This window comes from Tenrec ecaudatus, chromosome 2 (assembly GCF_050624435.1).
Source record: "Tenrec ecaudatus isolate mTenEca1 chromosome 2, mTenEca1.hap1, whole genome shotgun sequence".
Lineage (NCBI taxonomy): Eukaryota > Metazoa > Chordata > Mammalia > Afrosoricida > Tenrecidae > Tenrec > Tenrec ecaudatus.
This window is the reverse complement of record NC_134531.1, coordinates 147,952,402-147,976,276: the sequence shown is the minus strand read 5'-3', so window position 1 is coordinate 147,976,276 and position 23,875 is coordinate 147,952,402. Positions and strand designations below refer to the sequence as shown.

Here is a 23,875-nt window from a genome sequence, read left to right as displayed (position 1 = left end):
ATGACTAGTGAACAACCACGTTTGTAAACATTGTTCTTAGGAAAAAGACAGTTGTTTTCCAGGCTCACCAGAACAACTGCTTTTCTCTGGCTTTCATGCCTGATCATCTTTGACTAAACCTAATTTTGCTAATTTCCAATGAATCACTAATAAAAATCTTAATAGTAATAGTTATTGCACACATATTCCCTTTTTGAATGGGACACATGTTTAGAAAGAGTAAGTGGTGAACTGCAGAATCCCAGGGTTGAATGAGATAGTATTTCTCCTCAGTAACAAAATAAGAGTAATTCTTTCACAGCTGGAAGTGCACATACATTTACCTTCTAGACAAAGGCCTTGCAATAATCAGCACATCATCCTGAAGGAATAAAAGTTTTACTTTTCAAAGGCTATGAATTTATATGTCTGCCTAGAGAAATAATGTTGGGAGGACAGAGGATGGCACTAGGGCACAAAAGGGCTATCGGTTTTGTACTTTATGTTATTGTGGATTGTCTGGATTTATTTTCCAGAACAAATATTTATAATCAGCAGTGGCTGTCTTTTGGCTTGGAGAGTACAGCTAATTGATGTTTTTTCTTCATAGTTTTCTGTATTTCCCAAATTTTGACAATGTACACTATAGAATTACTCTTATGTAAATATGCTTTCTGGGTTTAAAAAGTGCACACCATTTCATGTAGCGTGCTTGAAGTAAAATTTAAGAGATGCCTAGAATTTTCTTTCATAGAAAATTCCCCAAGAATGAGGTACAGGATTGTGCAGGCTAAGGAAAAGTATAAGCGAACTGTTATTTTTTAATTAAGAAAGATGGACGAATGTGGTCCTTTATATATTCCTAGCAGCTGCCCTTCGCTAGAGGTATCTCGTATTTTGGTGCCAATGCAAATGACACCTGGTTAATCGCTGAGCGCTGAAATACACTTTATGGGTCTCTGAGTCTTGATGATGAGTGCTGAAGGTGGGAATTCGGTCCACAGAGGAGTCAATTAACTCCAACCTGAAATGAGAGCAAGGCCCTCGCTAGCATGCCCATCCCCTCCTCCAAAAGGAGAAATCTGATCTAAGGAGAAGACCAGGTGGAAGTGTGTCAGCATCCTCAGGAAAACATTCAAAAAACGGCCCTTAACCTTCTGGCACAAGGTACAATTATTAAAAAGTATTGCCATTCTGGGCTGAATTGCCACCCCTTACCTGTCCAGAAGGGGCGCTCTCTGCACCCAACACCTGCCTATAGAACACGGGGTCACAGCTTCGCAGCGTGTTTTGGTGGCTGGCTAGTGGGCTGGCGGCATTGGGTTTCATCAGCAGTGGGTCACTGCGTCGGGAATCCGTGGTGAGGTACACCTGATGGTAGAGGTGTGGCGTAACAGGTAACAGACCGCCCCGCACAGCATCCGCGTGCAGCGAGGGCCCTGGTGTTCGGTACAGGGAGCTCGCGGGACCTCGGTACAAGTCCCTGGATTGCTTCCACTTGTAAACTTTGAATATGATGAATCCCAAGACTGTGGTTGCGAACACCACAGAGACGAGGATTAGGGAGAGAAGTAGATAGAAGGTGAGATTTTTATTCTGGTCCCCAGGGTCAGAGCCAGAGGGGAACTCAGCCCGAGCCTCTGGCGATTCCTCAATTACTGACACAGTCAGGGTAGCAGTGGTGGACAGCGACGGCTCCCCATTATCTGTGATCAAGACCGTGAGAATTTGCCTGGGTGAATCTGTGTCCTGGACTGGGCGGGCAGTGCTGACCTGACCCGAGCGAAGTCCGACAGTAAAAAGACTCTGATTGGGGGCTCCCAAGAGATTGTAGGAAAGCCAGGCATTGTGCCCTGCATCCGCGTCGCAGCCTACCACCCGCGTGATCAAGTGGCCCGCCAAGGTACCTCGAGGCAGCGTCTCCACGGAGCTCCTGTCTGGCCGGGGGTATAGGACTTGGGGAGCATTGTCATTTTGGTCAGTGACGAATATGTTCAAGCTAATGTTGGTGGTCAGGATTGGGGTGCCGCCATCGCTGATATGTGCTGTTAGTTCGAATTCTCGTTGATCCTCGTAGTCCAGGGCTACTAAGGATGACACGATGCCACTGTCATGATTGATCGCGAAATAACGACCCACCAAACCAGCCTCCCCTCCTGGCTCCAAGAGAGAAAAGGACAGGCGAGCATTCTGTGGGCCGTCGGGGTCCCAGACACTTAAGTTTAGTATGGGAATGCCAGGGGAGTTATTTTCCTCAACGTAAACGTCGTAGGAAGATTGGGAAGATCGCGGAGGGTTGTCGTTGACGTCGGACACTTGGACGTGCACTGTTGTAAGGGCTGAGAGGGAAGGGGTCCCCGAGTCTCTAGCCGTGAGGCTGAGGTTGTATTCTGGGACGGCCTCCCGATCCAGGGCTGCGCTGGTTTTTAAAGTGAAGTAATTCTGGAGGGAAGAAGTGAGGCTGAAGGGGAGACCTGGGGGAACCTCGCAAGTCACCAGCCCGTTCTCCCCAGCATCCAGATCCGTCACCCTGAGCAAAGCAATGACAGTCCCTAGGGGGGCATCCTCAGGGACAGGACTGTACACGGAGGTGACTGTAATCTCCGGGGCATTGTCATTCACGTCCATAACCTCTACCAAAACTTTGCAATGTGCTCCTTCGGGATTGGCGCCTTTGTCTTTGGCCTGGATGTAAAGCTCGTGGAGTTTCGTGTCTTCAAAGTCCAATTGGCCCTTGATGGTCAGTATCCCAGTGACGGGATCTAAGGCGAATAGTTCCTGCACGCCAGCACGATTGTGGCTGCCGAACGAGTAAACAATCTCACCGTTGGGCCCTTCATCCAGGTCCGTCGCTCGGACTTGCACCACGCGCGTGCCTGCGGTGGCATCTTCCCGGACCCGCGCCCGGTACAAGGACTGATTGAAGGCCGGGGCATTGTCATTCGCGTCCAAAACAGTGATTCGAATGGGAAGACTGGAGGAGCGGGGCGGGGTTCCTCCATCCAAAGCCGTCAGCACCAACTGGATCTTTGGCTCCCGCTCCCTGTCCAGGGCGCGCTCCAGCACCAGCTCCGCGTACTTGGTGCCGTCCTCCCGCGTCTGCACGCGCAGCGCGAAGTACTGGTTGGGGCTCAGCTCATAGGTTTGTAAAGAGTTGCTTCCCACATCGGGATCGTGCGCGCTCTCGAGAGGGAAGCGCGTCCCCAGCGCCACAGCCTCGCTAATCTCCAATTCCATTTCCCGGGTAGGGAAAGAGGGATTGTTGTCGTTGATGTCCTGGATCACCACTTCCGCTCGGAACAATTGCAGCGGCCTCTCCAGGATCAACTCCAGAGTCACAGTGCAGGAGGGCAGGGTGCCGCACAGCTCCTCGCGGTCCACACGGTCGTTCACGAACATCTCCCCCGTCTCCCAGTTCACCTCAAAGAATTTCCTGCTGGCCCGGGACACCACCCGGAGCGTGCCGACCGACAGGCTGCCCGGATCCAGGCCCAGGTCCGCGACCACGTTGCCCACTGCGAAGCCCCTCGCTCTTTCCTCCGCGATCTCATAGCGAATGTCGGCGGACGCCTGGGGCAAGACAGCGAGCAGCGCCCAGACTCCCAGCACGCTCCCGGGGCTCACCAGTCCGCTGCTCCGGGCCGCCGGGACCATCTCACTCGAAGGCAGTTCGCGCAGCGGGGCCCGACCGTCCCGGCTGCTTCGCGGAGAAACTTTCAGCGGGTTTGCGCTCGGGCGCCGGGCGCCGTGTCGGGCATGGCTTGCCGGATGCCTTTGATTTGCTCGCCGGCGGTTCCGTCTCTGCTTCCTCGCGGGGCTCCGAAAGGGGACGGGCCCCGGGCCGGATCTCCAGCGTCTTCATTGGACGACAGCGGCACACACAGTCCCAGCCAATAATTGCACGAAGAATGCGCTAGCGCCGGCTCCGAGAGCGGGACTCGCGCGAGCGCCAGGAACTTCACTTTCCCCTGGCGGCCTTCCAGCTTTCCGCCAAGCGCCTTGGCAGTGCATTGGAATGTTACCTTTGCCTGCGAGTCAACTGCGCGCCCGCCGAGGAGCTGGCCGCTCCGCACGTCTCCCTCCAAGCCACGTCAAGCCCTTTAACGCTTTCATCGCAAGAAAGCGGATCCAACCGACTGGAAAACGACACAGTGTTGTCTGGTAGCAAACAACTGTGGACACAGTTGAGTTGTTGGAAAAACTGGGTAAAATCGGTCCCGCCAGCCTCTACGTTGGAGGAGGTAGTTAGCAGGGCTGTGGGGACGTTTTTAATTTTGGCTTTTACAACTCGAGGCTACGGATTTTTCTCTCTCTTCCCCAGGAACTACTGTCCGATTTAATTGAACTCTTTAGAATAAAATATACATATTTCCGATTTTATTTATTTTAAAACTGCATGTTGTTTATCCCTCATTTTTTTATGAGCCAGGTGAACATTTCCTACTCTTTGTCAAAGAGAATCATTGCAAGTGTTTTCCTTTCTTGATTAATCCTTTCCCCAAGATCCTGCATTGACACGTCAGGGAGAAGTTGCATGAAGGTACCCAGAAAATTCAGGCTATTTACCACTTGGGACTTTTCTAAAACGAGGAGAATAATGGTAGCAAAACTCCATGAAATCTTTAGAGGCGAGAACGCCGTTAGCCACAGAATAAAAGCTCCAATCTTTCTGTATTGAAGATCACAGTCATCAAATCGCCTTGATTATCATAATAAGTCATCAAATTAGCTATCAGATAAAACAGAGCTAAGTTAGATGACCCTGACTAAGAAACCACCTTTTTCAGGGACTGAGGCCCCTTAGCCTATTAGGTGAATGAGGAAAAGCACCTCGCAGAGAGTCAGCCTCAATTAATGAGGCAAATTATCCTATTACACACTCGATGTGGCTTTGGAGTCTCATACTTTTTCTACATACTTTCTTGGACATACTTTTGATTAGATATAATCTTTGTGAAAGTAGAACTTGAACACCTGGAACACAGGTAGGTTAATAGACAGGCCAGTTAGCTAGGTAGAGAGGGATACGAGATTTTAGGACACTTACTAAAGCCACCAAACGCTCACTAATTTAATCTCTGAAAATCGTCAGTTAAAAACACTCACATTTGACAATGGGTCAGACCACTAGGAAAGCTGACATAGCATAAAGAACACATTTAATATATTCTAGAATATGTATATTTCTATGCAGAAATATTCAAAGTGTAAGCAAGGAACACAGGCATAGGCATCATGGGTGGGGGAACTTTTTTTAAATGTAGAAATGTCCTACTCTGTACCTGGTGACCAAAATCTGCATTTTAACAAAATACCTGGTGATCTTTTTCCCTCCCATTCGTTGTCACTTAGTTTACAAAATTGCTTTGGAAAAGTGACTGTGAATTTTTCAGTCATTTCCTTATTAATAAACCCAAGCCCACCGCCACTGAGTAGATTCTGATTCACAGTGATCTTATATGTGGTTTCTAAGACTGTAAATCAATACAGAAGCAGACAGCTTCCTCTCTCTCCCACAAAGCAGCTTGTGGGTTTGACCTGTGGATTTTGGGGTTTATCCGACACAGTGTTTGCTTACTTGGACGTTGTATTGCTATTTGGGCAAAAGTTAGGAGAGCAGACAGTTTTCCATGCAAGAGCTTTTTCTTTTCTAACATCAGTTGCAATCACATCAGGGTGACAGCACTCCCCCCCTCTTCCGTGGGCCCCTCCTTTCCATCTGCCCATCTTCCTTGCACCTCCCTGCTTTCGGAATCTCGTTTCTTTTGGTCTCTGGTGGTTGATTGCTCTGAGAAGCACTTTTCTCAACAGTGTTATTGTTCCCTTGATGCGCCTCTCTTGTTTGGCTCAAGGGTGATTTCCAAGAGTGAGTCAGGTCCATGCTTGAAGTGTTTCTAAGGGCCATAATCTTTGGGGCTTCTGCAGTGCGTACCAGACTAGTAAATCGGGTCATTTTTATGATGTGAGTTGTTGCCACCCTGTCCAGGACATTCTGTTGTGATCCTGACCAGAGCAGTGGCAATGGTTGTTAAGCTGTGTCTCCTCTTGGCTCCTGAAGCCATCGGTAGGGTCATCTCCGTCAGCACAGACTCAATGGCAGTGAGTACCTAGTTAGTGGTTTCCCTGTCTTAACTCTCTCACCCCTGGTAATCATCCAACAACATTTCTCTCTGCGTGTAAACTTTTGACTGCTAGTGGTGGTAGGATACAGTATTTGTCTTTTGTGATTGACTAATTGCCATTGCGGCTGCAACAATGGGCTCAAATATAGGTACAATTGTGAGGATGGCGCAGGACTGGGCAGCGTTTAGTTCTGCTGTGCATAATAAAAGTCGCTACGGGTTGGAATTGAGTCGATGGCACCTAACAACAAATTTCACTCAGCATAGTATCTTCCAGATTCATGCATGTTGTGAGATGGCTCCCAGATTAACTATGATTTATTATATTATTTAAATCATTTTTAAACATTACATAGTATTTCAATATATATAGGCACCACAGTTTATCCTGGCACCCACTGGTGGACACTTGGGTGGTTTCCACTGCCTTGCTATTGTGAAGAACGCTGCAGCCACATCACTCACTGCACACATGCGTGGGTGTATATCTATTCATATTAGAGCTCTTCTTTCACTGTCTAGGATGTATGCCAGGTAATGGCATTGCTGGGTCATAAAGTATCGCTATTTTAAACTTTCAAAGAAAGTGTAATATCATTTTCCACAGTGATGGTACGTTTTACAATCCCACTAGTAGTGTATGAGGGTACCAAATCTCTTCTTTCTTACTAATATTTGTTGATTTTTAACTTTTAAATCATTGCCATTACTGCCATGGTGAGATGATAGCTCACTGTTTTGATTTGCTGTTGTTAGGGGCCACCGAGTGAGTTCTGACCCATAGTGACCGTCTGCACAACAGAACGAAGCACTGCCAGGTCCTGCTCCATCCTCACAATTGTCCCCATGCTCGTGACCATTGTTGCAGCCACGGTGCCGATTTATCTCCTGGAGGGTCTGCCTCTGTTTCGCTGTCCCTCCACGTTACCAAGCATGATGTCCTTCCCCAAGGACTGGTCTCTCCTGACACCATGTCCACTGTTAGACAAACTCTTGTCATTCTGGCCTCTAAGGAGCATCTGGCCATGTCTGTCTTCTTCCAAGAAAGATTTATTTAAAACAAAAAGACAGATTTATTTTTCTTTTAAGCAGTCCATGGTCCTTTCAATTTTGAAGTACAATGCTGTCTGGATAGGATTACATTTATCTGCCTTCAAGGAAATCCAATCAATACAAATACTATTCAAATTTATGCACCATTACTAAAGCTAATGATGAAGAAATTGAAGAATTCTACCAATGACTTCAGTCAAAAATTGATCAAACATGCAATCAAGATGCAATGGTAATCAATAGCAATTGACTGTAAGAGTACCCAATAGAATGATTTATTAAAAATTTTTAAAGGGATTGAATTAATACCCCCCCCCAAATTATTGGCAATTGGAATGCAAAACAAACAAACAAAACAAAAAGGAAGGAACAGCAGTTAGGGAACAAAGTTCCTTCCTTTTTGTTTTTGTTTGTTTGTATGAAACAGTACAAACTGTTTCAAACAGTTTGTTTGTTTGAAACGGTAGTTGGCAAATTTAGTCTTGGTGATAGAAATGAAGCTGGAGAATACATGAAAGACTTGCTGGACCCGCAACTTATTCAGAGAAAATACCTTCTTTCAACAACATAAAAGATGACTCCACACATGGACTTCTCCACATGGAATACACAGAAATCAAATTGACTACATCGCTGAGAAGAAAGGATGGAGGAGCTCAATATCAGCGACTAAACCCAGGCCACAAGGCTGGCTGTGAAACTGCCTATAAATTGTTTCCATGTAAGTTCATGTTCCAGCTGAAGAAAATGAAAACAGGTCCACGAGAGCCAAACTATGACCTTGACCCTCTCCCACCTGAAGGTCAAGAACATCTCAAGAAGAAGCACTGAACACCCACGACAAGACCTGCGGGGCTGCGGAAGGTCACCGAGAAGGTCATACACACAGAAAGCAAAAGGTCATTAGAAAAACAGGGAAAAAACGAAAAATCTAAGTGGTTGCCAGATGAGACTCTGAAACTTGCTCTTAGTCCTACTCTGATTTGGTTTACATCTCTCAAAGAGCACTAGTGGGCTTGTCAAATTGAACAGGTCACCAGTCCAAGAAAGAGGGGGCTATCTGTTCCTATAAAGATTTACAGCCTTGAACCCTGTTTAGGATTGCTATTAGTTAAAACCAACTCAAGGGCAATGGGTATATAAAATAATTCAAGATGGCCAGCATCTCTTCATGTTGGACCATCTGCATGGCTGCCTGGGTGAAGTGTCTGTTTATGTCCTTTGCCCATTTAAAAACTGGATTGTCTATTTGTTGTGGAGGTGTTTAAGTGTTCTATACATTTTAGAGACCGGTCCCTTGCCAAATATATTGTTGCCCCAAGTTTGCCCCGCTTCTGTAGGTTCTCTTTGGGAGAAGCTTTGGATGTGCTGAAGCGCTCCATTTTTACGAGGTCCCAGTCTCAGTACGTCTCCTGCTGCTTGTGAATTTTTAGTTTATAGTCGACAGGTTATTTACATCACAAATTAAGAACCCCAAAATTTGCTCCTATTTTTTCTTCCACGATGTTTATAATTTCAGGTTTTACATTTAGGCCTTTGGTCCATTTTGAATTCATTTTGTCTGCGGTGTGAGTTATGATCTTATCTTGTTTTCACCCAGTTTTCCCTGTAGCATTTGTAGAAGAGATGGCCTTTAATCGACCCATTTAATGGGTTTTGAATCCTTTATCAAAGATCAGCTGTCGGCAGCATTTCCTCAGGGGTTCTCAGTCCTGTCCCCTGGTCTCTGTGTCTTTCCCTGTTTCTGAGCAGGCTGGTTTGATAACCACGACTCTGAGACCACACGTGTGGGGCTCTTGCTTGGTTCTTCAGAAGTGTTCTGCATATCTGGGTTCTCTTTACTTTCCATATTAAGTTGTGTTTTGTTTTCCCATCTCTTTAAAAAATATTGATGGAATCTGGATCAGGAATGTATTCTTTCTATAGAAATTTTGAGTAGCATTTTCAAATTGTAAGGTCTTCCTAACCATAAGCATGGTTTGTTTTTCCATTTCTATAGGTTTCTTTTAATAGTGTTTTGTAATTTTCTTAGTATAAATATTTTATATCCATCATTAATTTTATTCCTAGGTATCTGATCTTTTTTTAATGGCCTTTATAAATGGTATCCCCCTCTAATTTCCTTTTCAGAGTTCTCTTTGTTAGTGTAGAGGAATCTGACTGATTTTACCTTACCACGTGACTGAATCCTTCTGTTAGGTCCTTCTTATCAAATCTTTGGGATTTTCCCTGTGTAGGAGCATATCATCTGCAAATAGGGACGATTTCACTTTTCATGACCAATGCAGCTGCTAGGATTTCCAGGGCAATGTTAAATAAGAGCGGCGACAAGGCGCATGCTGGTCTTGTCTCTGTTCTAAAGGGGAATGCTCGCCAGCGTCCTCCATGGGAAAGAATGTCAGTCGTGGGTCTGCCCTGGTTTATGTTGAGCAGTTCCCCTTCTACTCTCCTGTGCTGCTTTGAGTTTTATCTGGAAAGTAAGTTGTATTTGTTAAATGCCTTTTCCGTATCAATCGATATGATCATGTGTGTGTGTTTTTTTTACTTTGTTTTACTCATCTGGTACATTTGTCTTGCACAAATTAGCTTTCAAATATATTTGTTTTATCAATTCATCATTCTACTTGGTCTGCAACCCTCTAACAACAGTGTGTCAATGTCACACAATGCTATCCAAAATTAAAGTGGTCCCAAAGGATCATGATCTAGAATACAAAAAGGACAGAATTGCACAAGCAGCCATTTTTAAAGTGAAACGAATGCCATGTAAAGAGAATGCAGGAATCCTCTAGGGAATGATTTGAGGAAAGCCCCACCACTGGAACCCTAGTCTGGCTTTGTCCGGAGCGCTGCCCTCCGCTACAAGCTCTCAGAAGTGCTTGAGTGATGCGGGGCCTCGACTGCTAACTGCAAGCTCTGCCGGTCAAACCTAGCAGGCCTGCTCCATGGGAGAAAGGTTGTCCTGCTCCTATAACGACTGGTCGCCCATGGGAAGCCCATGGGTGCTGCTCCATTCTGTCCACAGGATCGCTGTAGGTCCGAATCGTCTTGATGGCAGTGAGTGCTGGGGTTGTGTGTGTGTGTGTGTGTGTGTGTGTGTGTGACTGTTTAATAAGGAAACTCAGAAGTCTTGGGACTGGGACACAGGAATAATTTGGAATTGAGACCACTGGGAATGGTGTCCTCAGTTCTTGTGCATCCTCATCTGACTCGTAAGTAACACTGCTCACCACTGATGTCCCCAGCCCACTCGTCTCCTGTTCCTGCCATAGGCTCTCTTCAAGGTTTGCAGTGCCTGCAGCTGAAGCTTATCTCTGGATTTACATCCCTGGTCCCTCTGAATTTTACCAGTGAAGATTCCTGTACCCTAGTTCTTGCTTTAAAGAATGACAAGTAAAAGTAACCTGCTTAAGATGTGGAGAAAATAAAAGCTTAAAACGAAGGAGGTGAGGGAATGATGCCCAAGCGGAAGCACTCTGTTCTGATACCCCAGTTCCGGTACGGAGTTCAGCTATATTGGTGGCTAATTTCAAGGTGATACAATTCCCTCGACAGGCTGAATTCAGCTAACGAACTCATATCATGGCACCCTTTTCTGAACACACAGGTAAAGGAATTGCACAATTGGTTATACTGTCACTATTCATTATTCCCTCACATATAGTTATCCTTATATGGTACATGTGTTGATTAAAAATGGTTAACCTTTCTTGCATACCTGGTATGAACCCCACTTGGTCATGATGTATTATTTTTTTATATGGTATTATATCCTATTGACTAGAATTTTGTTCACTTTGTTTTGCATTTACGTTTATGAAAAACGTGCTTGATGTTGTCCAGGCACAGGTTCACTGACATTCAACACTGACTCAGGGTGAGCCCCTTGCGGTTTTCCAAGATTGTAACTGTTTATAGAAGGAGAAACCCAATGTCTCTACCATAGAGCTGCTGGTGGTTTTGAACAGCCAACCATGCAGATTGCAGCCCAACACACAGCCACTGCACCATCAGGGCTGCTGGGATCCTGGCTATGCAATGGGCTGTGATTTGCTTACTCACATAGAGTCACAGTCTCAGAAACCCACAGGGGGTGGCTGTGAGTCAGCATGGACTCGATGGTAGTGAGTTTGGTTAACTCTGTCTCATAGAGATTTCTGTTGTTAGGTGTCAAGTCAGTTCGTACGCATTAACGACCCCATGGGCAACAACACGAAACACTGCCCGTCTGCGCCATCCTCACAATTGTCCCTGAGCTTGAGCCCACTGTTGCAGCCACGGTGTCAAACCATCTCACTGCGGGTCTTCCTCTTTTTCACTGTCCCTCCAAGTGTCAGGGACTGGGGTCTCTTGACAACACGTCCAAAGTATGTGAGATGAAGTCTCACCATCCTTGCCTCTGAGAAGCATTCAGGCCATACCTCTTCCAGACAGATTTGTTCATTGTTTGGCAGCTCATGGTGTATTTCATATTCTTCTCCAGCACCGCAGTTCATCTTCAGTCTTCCTTATTGAATTTCCAACATTCATGAGGTGATGGAAAATATCGTGACTTGAGTCAGGTGCACCTTAGTCCTCAAAGTAACCTCGCTGCTTTTCAACACTCTAAAGACGTCTTGTGCATTAGATTTATCCAATGCAATGCATTGTTTGATTTCTTGGCTGCTGCTTCCATGAGCATTGATTGTGGACCGAAGCAAGATTAAATCTTTGGCGACTCCAACCTTATTCCATTTATCATTATGTTACCGATTGGACCAGTTGTGAGGATTTGGGTCCTTTTTATATTGAGTTGTAATCCATACTGAGGGCTGCAATCTTTGATCTTCATCAGTAAATGCTTCAAGTCCTCCTCACTTTCAGCGAGCAAGGTTGTGTCTTCTGTTTCATCTGCATATCATAAGTTGGTAATTAGCCTTCCTCCAATCCTGATGTTTCTTCATCTAATCCAGCTTCTCTGATGATTTGCTCAGCAAATCTATGCACATCTTTCTGGATTCTATCCCCTGTTCTGTTAACACAACTGCCTCTTGATCCATGTACAAGTTCCACATGAGCACAATGAAGTGTTCTGGAATTTCCATTCTTCTGAAAGCTACCCCTTGTTATGATCCACACAGTCAAATACCTTGGTAGAGTCAATATAACACAAGTAAATATCCTTCTGTTTCTCTGCTTTGAGTCAAGATCCATCTGACATCAGCAATGCTAACCCCTGTTCCACGTTCTCTTCTGAATCTGAGTTAAACCTCTAGCAGCTCTCTGTCAATGTACTGCCGCAACCATTGTTGGGTGATCTTCAGCAAATTTTTACTTGCATGTGAAATTAATGACATTGTATTATAATCTGAATATTCTGTTGGCTCACCATTCTTTGAAGTGGGTATAAATACAGTCTCTTCCAGTCAGTTGGCCAAGCAGCTATCTTCCCAATTTCCTGGCATAGATGAGTAAGTACTTCCAGGGCGTCATCAGCTGTTGAAACATTTCCATTGGTATCCCATCAATTCCTGGAGCCTTGTTCTTAGCTAATGCTTTCAGTACAAGCTGAACTTCTCTCTTCAGCACCATTGGTTCTTGATTATACACTACCTCCTGCAATGGTGGAATGCTGACTAGTTCTTTTTGGCATGATAACTCTGTGTAGTCTTTCCATCTTCTTTGATGTTTCCTGCATCACTCAATATTTTGCCCACTGGATCTTTCACCATTGCCACTCAAGGCTGGAAAACTTCTCCTCTCCTTCCCTTTCCTTTCAAGGTGAAAGTTGAAGCTGTCTGGTCCTGTAAAGATTTCAGCCTAGGAACCCTTAGGGAGCTCTCTTCCTTTCTCCTACACAGTCGCAATGAGTTGCAGAAAACTCAATCGCAGTGGGTTTGGTTTGATTTGGGCCCTTGGCTTTAAGATGAGCCCTGGTAATGCTTAGTTGCTCACTAAACCCACCCATCACTCTCAGAGAGAAAAGGCTGAGCATCTTCTTCCACACAGATTCTAGATCTATGGGAAGTTCTACTTTACTTTGCCAAGTCCTACTAATTAATTGGCCTCAATTTAAATGCTATTCTTAATAAGAGTCTCCATTTTGCTGTGGAAACCTGGATATTTTGTTACGCTGTCACAAAACAACTTACATTTTCCGTCACTGAACTCATCACGTGATTATAATGATTTTTGGTTAAAAGTGTAATACTGTTTCTCCCACTAAAAATAAAATCTCCAAGAGGGCAAGCAGCATGCCTGTTTTGATGGCCCCTATAATCACAGTGACAGTGCTGTGTCACAAGTGCTTCACTGCTAATTCAGAAGGTGGCTGGTTCTAAACACCAGCAGCACCACAAGAGAGAGGCATGGCAGTCTGCTTCGGCAAAAAAGTACAGCCTTGGAAACGTGGTTCTACTGTGTCCTGTGAGGTTGCCAGGAGTCAGGATCGATTGGAAAGCAGCAGGGTTTATGTGGGTGTTCAATATTCATAGTGGCTGTTCCTTCCAGTGGCAGCCAGAAGTAAGTCAAGATGGGTGGGTGCCTACAAGTACTTCCAGGAGCTGTGGAGGATGAAGCACTCAGATGTGATGCCTTTCTCCTGCGGTTCCCCTGTTGGCAGCAGTGCCAGCTCTGGACACTGCACCCGACACCCCACCCCATGCAGCCTGACAAGGCATGCTACAAGACTAAGCAAAGCTATGTCAGCTACTAGATCTATTGGATTCGAGTCCGTCATGGTGGCCGCAAATGTCTGGGGCCCAAGGGTGCAACCTAGGGCGAACCTATCCATCAGGGTGTTAACCAGCTGATGTTTACTCACAGCCTTCAACCTGTCTCCAAGGGAGCGAGCTGGACGCCACCGTGGAGCCCTGAGGGTTGTGAACCCTTAATGGGTCGGTGAAGATTCCACATACAATTTTTTGGAAGTTATCCTCATTGATCCATTCCATACAGCTATCAGAAGACAGCCTGACACCCAGTGGATCCCTAAGCCAGTCCACAGCACAGAGAGAGGCGGGGGTTGTGACATTTGCGGCCCGCAAGAGCCTTGGCCTTGGAGAGGCCACACGTTCCACTACGAGACGGTGGTTCCTACCACGCCGCTTGGAGAAGGCGCAACACTCTCCTATTCCCCGTTACTGCCAATATAAGTCCTGTTTGTAAACCTCATGCCCAATAAACCGTGAAGGACAGTCATGTCTACTTAAAACTGTTGTTTAATTTGTTAAAAATACTAGTAGTGTAACAATTGGTGTAAATAAATCCTTTAAAAGGAAAAATATGCATAGTGCCTAGCACATAATCACTTAATTTTTAATATTCATGCTAACTTGGGAGAAAGACTGGGCTTTCTATGTCTGCAAACAGTTACAGCCTTGGAACCCCACGGGGCTGGGGGGAGCTCTCTATAAGTCAGTAATGACTTGATGGCAGCGAGTTTTATTCATGCTAGTGAAACAGGTATCATAAAATACATTATTAAGGACTGCATATATTCATTTGTATATCTCCAGTCTTTCTGGTGGCAAGCATTTCCGGAAGATAATTGACTCTTTCAGGCTACCAGTGGGGCCTCACCCCAACATTAATAGCATAGCTCAAAAAAACACCCCACAAAATGACAAATGCTAGTGAGGCTGTGGGGAGACTGCAACCTTTATCCCCTGCTGGTGAGATGAAAACGGTGCACCCACGGGGGACAATGGGATGACACGTCCTCAAAATGTTGGGGATAAAAATAACATATGACCCCAAATCCTCTACTAGAGAAATAAGAAATGCGACACACACACAGCTGAAAAGTGCCACGGACTGCTAGAGGACCGGCAAATCTGTCTTGGAAGAAGGATGGCTTAGAGGCAAGGATGGGGAGAGTTCATCTCACATACTTTGGACGTGCTGTCAGGAGAGACCAGCCCCTGAAGAAGGCCGTCATGCTTGACAAAGTAGAGGAGCAGCAGAAGAGAAGGCCCTCACTGGGATGGGTGGACGCAGTGTTGCAACAATGGGGTCAAGCAAAAGAGCAATTGCAAGGAGGGCATAGGACCAAGCGGGGCTTCCCTCTGGTGTGCACTGGGTCACTATTAGTTGGAACCAACTCGATGACACCTAGCAGCAACAACAATACTAATGGTTATCGCAGGCCCATGTTCATTGCAGTACTCATGACAAAAGGTAAAAGAAGGAACAGCCCAAATGCCCATCAGCGGACAAGTGGATATACAAATGATGGTACATATATACAATGGACTCCAATTCAAAAATTAAATAGTGCATGAGGTCACTATTATAAACACTAAAAAAAAGTTCACACTAAAAGAAACATTCTTTGGTAGCTACTAGGGGTGGAGGAGCAAGGGAAGGGAAGATACTGACTGGAAAGTAGACAAGTGTTGGCTTGGTTGACAGAGACGGTAATATACAGTAAGAGTGTAATTGGCAGAAGGTGATGGAAGCAGGGGAAGACCTTGGGAGAGGGCAAGAGCTAGAGGAAACAGGAAAGTAATGTCACATGTACAGCCCTGTAATAGTGGAGTAGATGCATGAATAAACACAGGTTGAATGGGAGTGGAAAGGAGAGCAGGAATATCCCTGTGAAAACGTTTGACGGAGGGGATTTGTACCTGAGTATTTACCTTTGTTCTAAATACATCTGTGAATGTGGAACACACAGGAGGAAAAGGTAAGGAAAAATCTTAGCTGTAAACACTGTAAACTTTGAGGAGATGAATCCCTGAGCCTAGGAGCTCAGGACCATAGTCTCAGGGGACACCAAGGTCAGCTGCCCTAGCAATACAATGTTCTACGTTCTGTACTGGTGAGTAGTGACTGGGGTCTTAAAAGAATATGAATGGCCATCTGAGGTGCCACTAATGGTCTCTCCTGCCAGGCATAGAGGAGGATGAGGAAGATCAAAGACACGTGGCAACCATTAGCCCAATGGGCCACCCAAACAGCAGCCTGCAGGACCCTGAGATCCTAAGAAGGAGAGGATGCCCACTATCTTTACCAAGTGATCTGACAGGGGCCTCGCTAGAAGGTCTGAAAGAGAGTGGAAGAACAATGTGGAACGGAACTCAAATCATCAAAAAGACCAGCTTACTGCTTAGCTAGACTGGTGGGACCCTGAAAAGATGACCCTTAGTCACCCTCCATTTTTAGCCAAACAATAGACAGGTTCAATTTTTAGCCAAACAATAGGTCTATAGGAGAAACAATCACATATGCACAATTTGAGATAATCAACCATTTGGGACCAAGAGGGCAGCATTTACCCAAGGACAAAGTTCAGAAGGGGTGAAAAAATGAGGAACGGAAACAAAATGCAGAGAAGTATTTCAGTCTGTTTCATTGTAGGGACTTCAATCAATGAGATGAAACAAATGTATATGAATTGTTGCTTGAAAAGCTGTTCTACATGATGGTGGGACAAGAGGGAAGTAAGAGGAAAGAACCAGGGGGAAAAGGACATTTACGTATGTCATGCACGTATGTAAATTTATACATAACAAGAGGGGAATAGAGCTATGTACTCATATCTATATGTTAAGAATTAAGGTTGCAGTTGGACATTGGGCCTTGACTCAAGTACTCCCTCAACACAAGAACACTGTTCTAACAATCGGGAAGTCATGATGCTCACCTTCCCGACACGATCAAAATGGCACATAAGCAATTGTGGTGAAGAAAGCTGATGATGTCCAGCTATCAAAAGATATAGTGTCTGGGGGTCTCAAGGGCTTGAAGATAAACAAGAAGCAACAAAGCCCATATGGAAGAAACGCACCAGCCTGTGTGATCATGAGGTGTCAATGAGATCAGGTATCAGGCATCTAAGGCCCAGAATAAAACTATGCCCAAGGTGAATGGGGAGAGCATGGAGTGGAGACCCAATGCCCATCTGTAGACAATTGGACATCCCCTCACAGAGGGGTCACGGGGGGAAAGGGGCCAGTTGGGGTGCAGTATAGCACCAATGAAACACGCAACTTTCCTCTAGTTCTTTGGTGCTTCCTTCACCCTATGATCTACCTTACAAATTGACCTCAATTCTACCTTACAATTCGAGTTAGACCAGAACATGCACACTGCTACAGATAAGAACCAGCAACACAGGAAATCCAGGATAGATAAACCCCTCAGGGCCAACAAGGAGAGTAAATACCAGGAGGATTAGGGGAGGGTGGGGGGAGAAAAGGGGAACTGATCACAGGATAAATCTAGAACCCCCTCCCAGGGGGATGAATAACGGAGAAGTGGGTGAGAGGTGACGGAGGACAATGTAACCTATGGAAAAATAATCTATAACTTATCAAGGGTTCGTGAAGGAAGGTGGGTGGGGGAGGGAGGGGGAAGAAATGGGGAATGGATATCAGGGGCTCCAGTGGGAAGAGAATGCTTTGAAAATGATGGCAGCAAATGTGCAAATGCACTTGACACACTGAAGGAATGTATGGAGTGTGATAAGAGATGTAAGAGCCCCCAATAAAAGTATTTTTCCAATAAAAGTATTTAAAGAAAAACAGTTCTATTCTGTAAATCATTACCCAATTCACAATAAAAAGGAGAAATTAAAAAGTGGACTGGATTTTGGACTAAATGAGATATGGGGCAGGGGCCCTAGTAAATACAGTCAAGTAAGTAAAATAAAGGGGATCCAACAGAATGCTCAAACTATAGAACAAGATCGCTGATATCACATACAAATAAAATTTTGCTGCAGATCCTCTAACAATGATAGCAGTAATATATCAAGAAGGAGCTGCCAGGAGTCCAGGCTGGACTCAGAAGAGGATGTGGAACAAGAGCTATCATTGCTGGTGCCAGACAGATCTTGGCTCAAAGCAGAGAGGGACAGAAAGATGTTTACTTGTGTTTTATTGATTATACCAAGGCATTTAACTGTGTGGATCAAACGATGGATAACCTCGAGAAGAATGGAAATTCTAGAACAATTTATTTTGCACATTCAGAATTTATACATGGATCAAGAGGCAGTTGTGTGAACAGAACAAGGGAATACTATGTGGTTTAAAGTCAGTCTTGGTGTGTGTTAGGGTTGTATCCTCTCACCGTACTTAATCTGTATGCTAAGCAGATAAACAGAGAAACTGGATTATAAGAAGAAAAAGGTGGCATCAGGATTGGAGGAAGGCTTATTAATAATAAGTGAAGAAGTGAAGTGAAGAAGACTTACTGAAAGTGAAGAAGACTTGAAGCATCTGTTGGTAAAGAAGATCAAAATCCTCACAATTGGACCAATAAGAAACATCATGATAAATGAGGAAATTCTTGAGACTGTCAAGGATTTACTCTTGCTTAGATTTAGAATCAATGCTCATGGAAGCAACAGTGAAGAGACCAAAAGACGTGTTGCATGAGGTAAATCTGCTGCACAAGATCTCTTTAGACTCGAGTATTGAAAAGCAAGGATGCAAGGGAGGAGGTGTCGCCCAACACAGAAACAAGGAAACAGCGAATGGTTCTAAACCAGAGGAGGGAGGGGAGGGGAGGACTGGAAGGGAGTGACCAAGAGCAAGGTAACTGAGAGGAACTACTGAATCCAGAATGAAGGCCAAACATGGTAATGGGATGGGAGGAAAGCGAAAGGAAATAGAGGAAAGGAGTAGGAGGCAAAGTGCATACAGAGAAGCCTAAATACAGACATGTACATATGTAAATATATTTATGTTTATGGGGGCAATAGATTTATATGCATATATTTATAGGTTCAGTAGTAGGGTAGCAGATGGACATTGGGCCTCCTCATGCATAATCCCCCAATACAATAGCACCTCGCCCTGCTAAGCAGCCATTGCAGGATACCCATCTTCCCGACATGATCACTGAAGACAGCCGTGTGTGTAAGCAAATGTGGTGAAGAAAGCTGATGGTGCCCGGCTATCAAAAAAAGATATAGCGTCTGGGGTCTTAAAGGCTTGAAGGCAAATAAGCGGCCATCTAGCTCAGAAGCAACAAAGCCCACAGAGAAGAAGCACACGGCCTAAGCGAACACAAGGTGTTGAATGGACCATGTAGCAGATACAAAGGAACAAAAACAATCATTGTGTGATCACCTTCCTCACATAATGGCTGAAGACGAAAGTGTGCATAAGCAAGTGTGGTGAAGAAGGCGGATGGTGCCCGGCTACTGAGAGATATAGCGTCTGGGGACTTAAAGGCTTGAAAGCAAACAAGCGGCCATCTAGCCCAGAAGCAACCGAGCCCACACGGAAGCAGCACACCAACATAGGTGACCATGAAGGACAGAGGAGACCAGGTCTCCAACATCAAAGGTGGGGTGGTGGTGAGAATCACATCACCGTGAAAGAGGGGGAGTGCATGATGGGGACCCAATGCCCACCTGTAGAGAGCTGAACACCCCTTCCAGAGGGGTAGTGAGGAGGAGATGGGCCACACAGGGTTCAGTGTAACAACAATGAAACTCAAAACCTTCCTCTAGTTCCTGAACGCTTCCTCCCCTCCCAATCATCATGACCCCAATCCTACCTTGCCTTGCGGACCTGGTTGTACCAGAGGATGTACAGCGGTGCAGTGGGGATCTGGAGGCACAGGGAATCTAGGACAGACGAACCCTTCAACACCAGCGGTGGGAGAGGCGACACCAGGAGGGAAGGGCATGTAGAAAGGGAGAACCGATCTCGGAGATCTATGTGTAATCTCCTTTCTGGGAGATTGTCAAGGGGGAGGCGGGTGAGGGGAGACGCCGGGGAGTGTAAGATAAGATATAATAATTATTTATAAACTATCAAGGGACCAGGGGTAGGATCGGGGAGGGAGGGGGATGGGGGAAAAAAAAGGGAAACCAAGCTGATTCCAGGAACCCAAGTGGAAGGTGAATTATGAGAGTGACGAGTGCAACGAATGTATAAGGGTGCTTTGCTCATTTGATGTATGCACAGATTGTGATAAGAGCCTTATGAGCCCCAATAAAAAGATTTAAAAAAAAAGAAAGAAATCGTTTTGGAAATGTTGATGGCAACATATTTAGTCTTAAGTGGGCTTAAGACTATTGAATGATGTATTGTTATAAGATTTGTAAGAGCCCCCTGATAAGATGATTAATTAAAAAGTAATCCACTTAATATTTAAAAAAAAAAGAAAAAAAGAAAAGCAAGGATGCTACTTTGGGCACTAAGGTGCACCTAAGGCAAGCCATGGTATTTTCAAATGCCTCACATGCAAGTGCAAACTGGACTGTGGATAAGGAAATTCAAAGAAGGGTCCATGTACTTGAATTGTGAAGAATATTGAAAATACCAAAGACTGCGGAAAGGACAGACAAATCTGTCTCAGAAGAAATAAGGCCAGAGTGCTCCTTAGAGGCAAGGATGGCAAACCTTTATCTTACAAACTTTGGACATATTGTTAGGAGACACCAGTCCCTTGAGAGGGACATTATGCTTGCTAAAGTGGAAGACCAGTGAAAAAGATGAAGGCTTTCTTTTCTTTCTTTTTTAATAGACCAAGTTTATTGATGGTTATGTGAAGTGTCAAGGAGGAAGAAAGACAGAGCTATTGTTTATGGAGCGCTAACCCTTCGTTAAGGATTTAAAAAAAAGTTAGGAAATGGATACTTGAAATGTTTCTACAACATAATGACTGTAATTAATATTACTGTATTCTGCATTGTAAAAATGTTTAAATGTCCCCAAGACCCATCTGTAGGCAACTGGACATCTCCTTACAGAAGGGTCGTGGGGAGGCGATGAGCCAGTCAGGGTGCAGTGTAGCAATGATGAAAAATACAACTTTCCTCTAGTTCCTAAATGCTTCCTCCCTCCCACTGTCATGATCCCAATTCTACCTTACAAATCTGGCTAGACCAGAGGATGTACACTGGTACAGATAGGAACTGGAAACACAGGGAATCCAGTACAGATGATCCCTTCAGGACCAGTGGTGAGAGTGGTGATACCAGGAGGGTGGGGTGAATAGGAGGGAACAAATGACAAGGATTTGCATATAACCTCTTCTGTGGGGGATGGACAACAGAAAAGTGGGTGAAGGGAGATGTTGGACAGTGCAAGATATGACAAAATAATAATTTATAAATTATCAAGGATCCATGAGTGAAGAAAGGTGGGGGAGGGAGGGGAAAATGAGGAGCTGATACCAAGGGTCAAGTAGAAAACAAATGTTTTGAGAATGATGGCAACAAATGTACCAATGTGCTTGACACAATGGATGGATGTATGGATTGTGATAAGAGTTGTATGAGCCCCCAATAAAATTATTTTTAAAAATAACTTCTAAACAGAAAAAAACAAAAAAAGAATAGGGCAACATATGGACAAACATGCCTTATTCAATTGATGTATGGATTGCCATAAGAGTTGTACGAGTCCCCAATAAAATAATTAAAAACACAAAACAAATGTTTAAATGTCAAAATTTTAAAAATCATTTTATTGGGGGCTCTCATTTTATTGGAGCTCTTACAGTCTTATTTCAATCTATACATCCATCCATTGTGTCAAGCACATTGGTACATATGTTGCCATCATTTTCAAAACATTTGCTTTCTACTTGAACCCTTGGTATCAGCTTGCTATTCTTCCCCTCCCTCATGAACCCTTCATAAATTACAAATTATTATTATTTTCATATCTTACATCATCCACTGTCTCCCTTCACCCACTTTTCTGTTGTTCATCCCCTGGGGCGGGGGCGGGGTTATAAGTCGATCATTGTGATCGGTTCCCCCTTACTCTTCCCACCTTCCCCCTACCCTCCTGGTTTTGCTACTCTCATTACTGGTCCTGAGGGGTTTATATGTCTTGGATTCCCTGTGTTTCCAGCTCTTATCTGTACCAGTGTCCATGCTTTGGTCTAGCCGGATTTGTAAGGTCGAACTGAGGTCATGGTAGTGCAAGGGGTGGGGGAGGGGCACTAAAGAACTAGAGGAAATTTGTATGTTTCATCGGTGCTATACTGCACCCTGACTGGCTCGTCTCTTCCTTGTGGCCCTTCTGTAAGGGGATGTCCAATTGCCTACAGATGGGCTTTGGGTATCCACTCTTCACTCCCCTCAATCACATTGATATGATTTTTTTGTTCAGGGTCTTGATGCCTGATACCTGCTCCCATCGATACCTCATGCTTACACAGGCTGGTGTGCTTCTTCCATGTGGACTTTGTTGCTTCCCAGCTAGATGACTGCTTGTTTATCTTCAAGCCTTTAAGACCCCAGATGCTATATCTTTTTATGTCTGTCTGCTGCCTTAATACCTAACATTAAGATCTATACACACATAGATCTATTTCCCTATTGTCATATATAAATATATTTACATATGTACATGCCTGTATTTAGACCTCTATACATGTCCCTTGCCTCCTAGTTCTTTCCTCTATTTCCTTTGACTTTAAGAGAAAGGCTTTCAAGGAGATGGTTTGGCACAGTGACCGAAACAATGGGCTCAAGCACAGGATCAATTGTGAGCATGGCGCAAGGCTGGATGGTGTTTCCGGCTGTTGTAGACAGCATCGCTGCGGATTCGAGCCGACTTGATGGCACCCAACAGCAAGCACAATAACACTAAATAAATGAAACACTGGTAGGTACTGAAAAAAAAATCCAAGTGGGCCTAATAAAAAAATTTCTTTTTAAAATTTCTTTTATGGTTAATTAAGAACAATTTTTTATTGTGGCAAAGTATATATAACAAAGCCTTTGCTATCTGAACCACTTTGATGTGTACAATTTACATTATTTATGTTCCTCATGTGATGCAAACATCACCACTATCGGTTACCATTGTTTTCATCATTTTCACAGAAACTCGGTGTCCATAAAGCAATTCCTTTTCTCCCACCCCATCCCACCGTCAGTGACCACTGATAAAACCTTGGCCTCTCTATTTGCCGACTCCAGATATTTGTGGGACTGAGTTCACTCCGCATGTTCGCCCAGTTCTCACAACCCATAGCATATGTCAGAACTTCACTTGTAGTAAACACTGGTGTACAAATAGCTATTTCAGTCCCTGTTTTCAATTCTCTTGGGTATGTACCTAGCAGTAGAAGAGCTGGGTCACATTGTAGTTTTATATGGAACTTTGGAAGGAAACAAGATAGCGTTTTCCCCAATGGTTGTACCAGCAATAGATGGGGGTTCCAATGTCTCTACCTCCTCACCGACACTTATTATACCCCACCCCCGGTGTCATATCCTAATGGGGCTTACCGTTTGATACAATGCAGGAAGATGAGCCCCTCTGCTTGGCAGGCAATTGTGGAAGAACTGCCTCCTCAAATTAGAGTCATCTTTAATGATGGGGTACAGCAAAGCCTCCCATGCTTCCATCTGCTGATAGGGCACCGCTCGAAATGAGAGGAAATAACTGCAAACATCCTGCTGCCAACAACAACTGTGTTTGGCAAGAAAAGGCACACATGCATGTTCTGATTTATATTTCTGAAAGATTTTTCAGGCTCCTAAGTGTGAAATGGATTTTAGAGACAGTAAGAAGACTAAGGAGAACTTCTACCTTGCAAATCTGGCTAGACCAGAGGATGCACACTGGTACAGATAGGAACTGGAAACACAGGGAATCCAGGCCAGATGAACCCTTCAGGACCACTGCTGAGAGTGGAAATACTGGGAGGGTGAAGGGAAGGTGGGATAGAAAGGGGGAACTGATTACAAGGATCTACATATAACCCCCTCCCTGGGGAATGACAACAGAAAAGTGGGTGAAGGGAGATGTCAGACA

General features: G+C 44.7%; 1 protein-coding gene and 1 pseudogene across 22 annotated transcripts in view; one reads left to right on the top strand and one right to left on the bottom strand.

Annotated features, from left to right (window-relative positions):
• LOC142439393 (protocadherin gamma-A10) overlaps positions 1-23,875 on the bottom strand; it is a 211,041-nt gene that overhangs the window by 37,904 nt on the left and 149,262 nt on the right. Inside the window, exon 1 of one of the 22 annotated variants that reach the window (XM_075541712.1) lies at positions 1,198-3,826. The exons of the other annotated variants lie outside the window; for them this stretch is intronic. Coding sequence (XP_075397827.1) covers positions 1,198-3,633 — 2,436 coding nt within the window. The 5' untranslated portion in view covers positions 3,634-3,826. Of the gene's footprint in view, positions 1-1,197; positions 3,827-23,875 lie in introns of those variants that run through there. 22 annotated transcript variants of the gene reach the window in all.
• On the top strand, positions 12,601-14,316 carry LOC142438866 (large ribosomal subunit protein eL15-like; annotated as a pseudogene).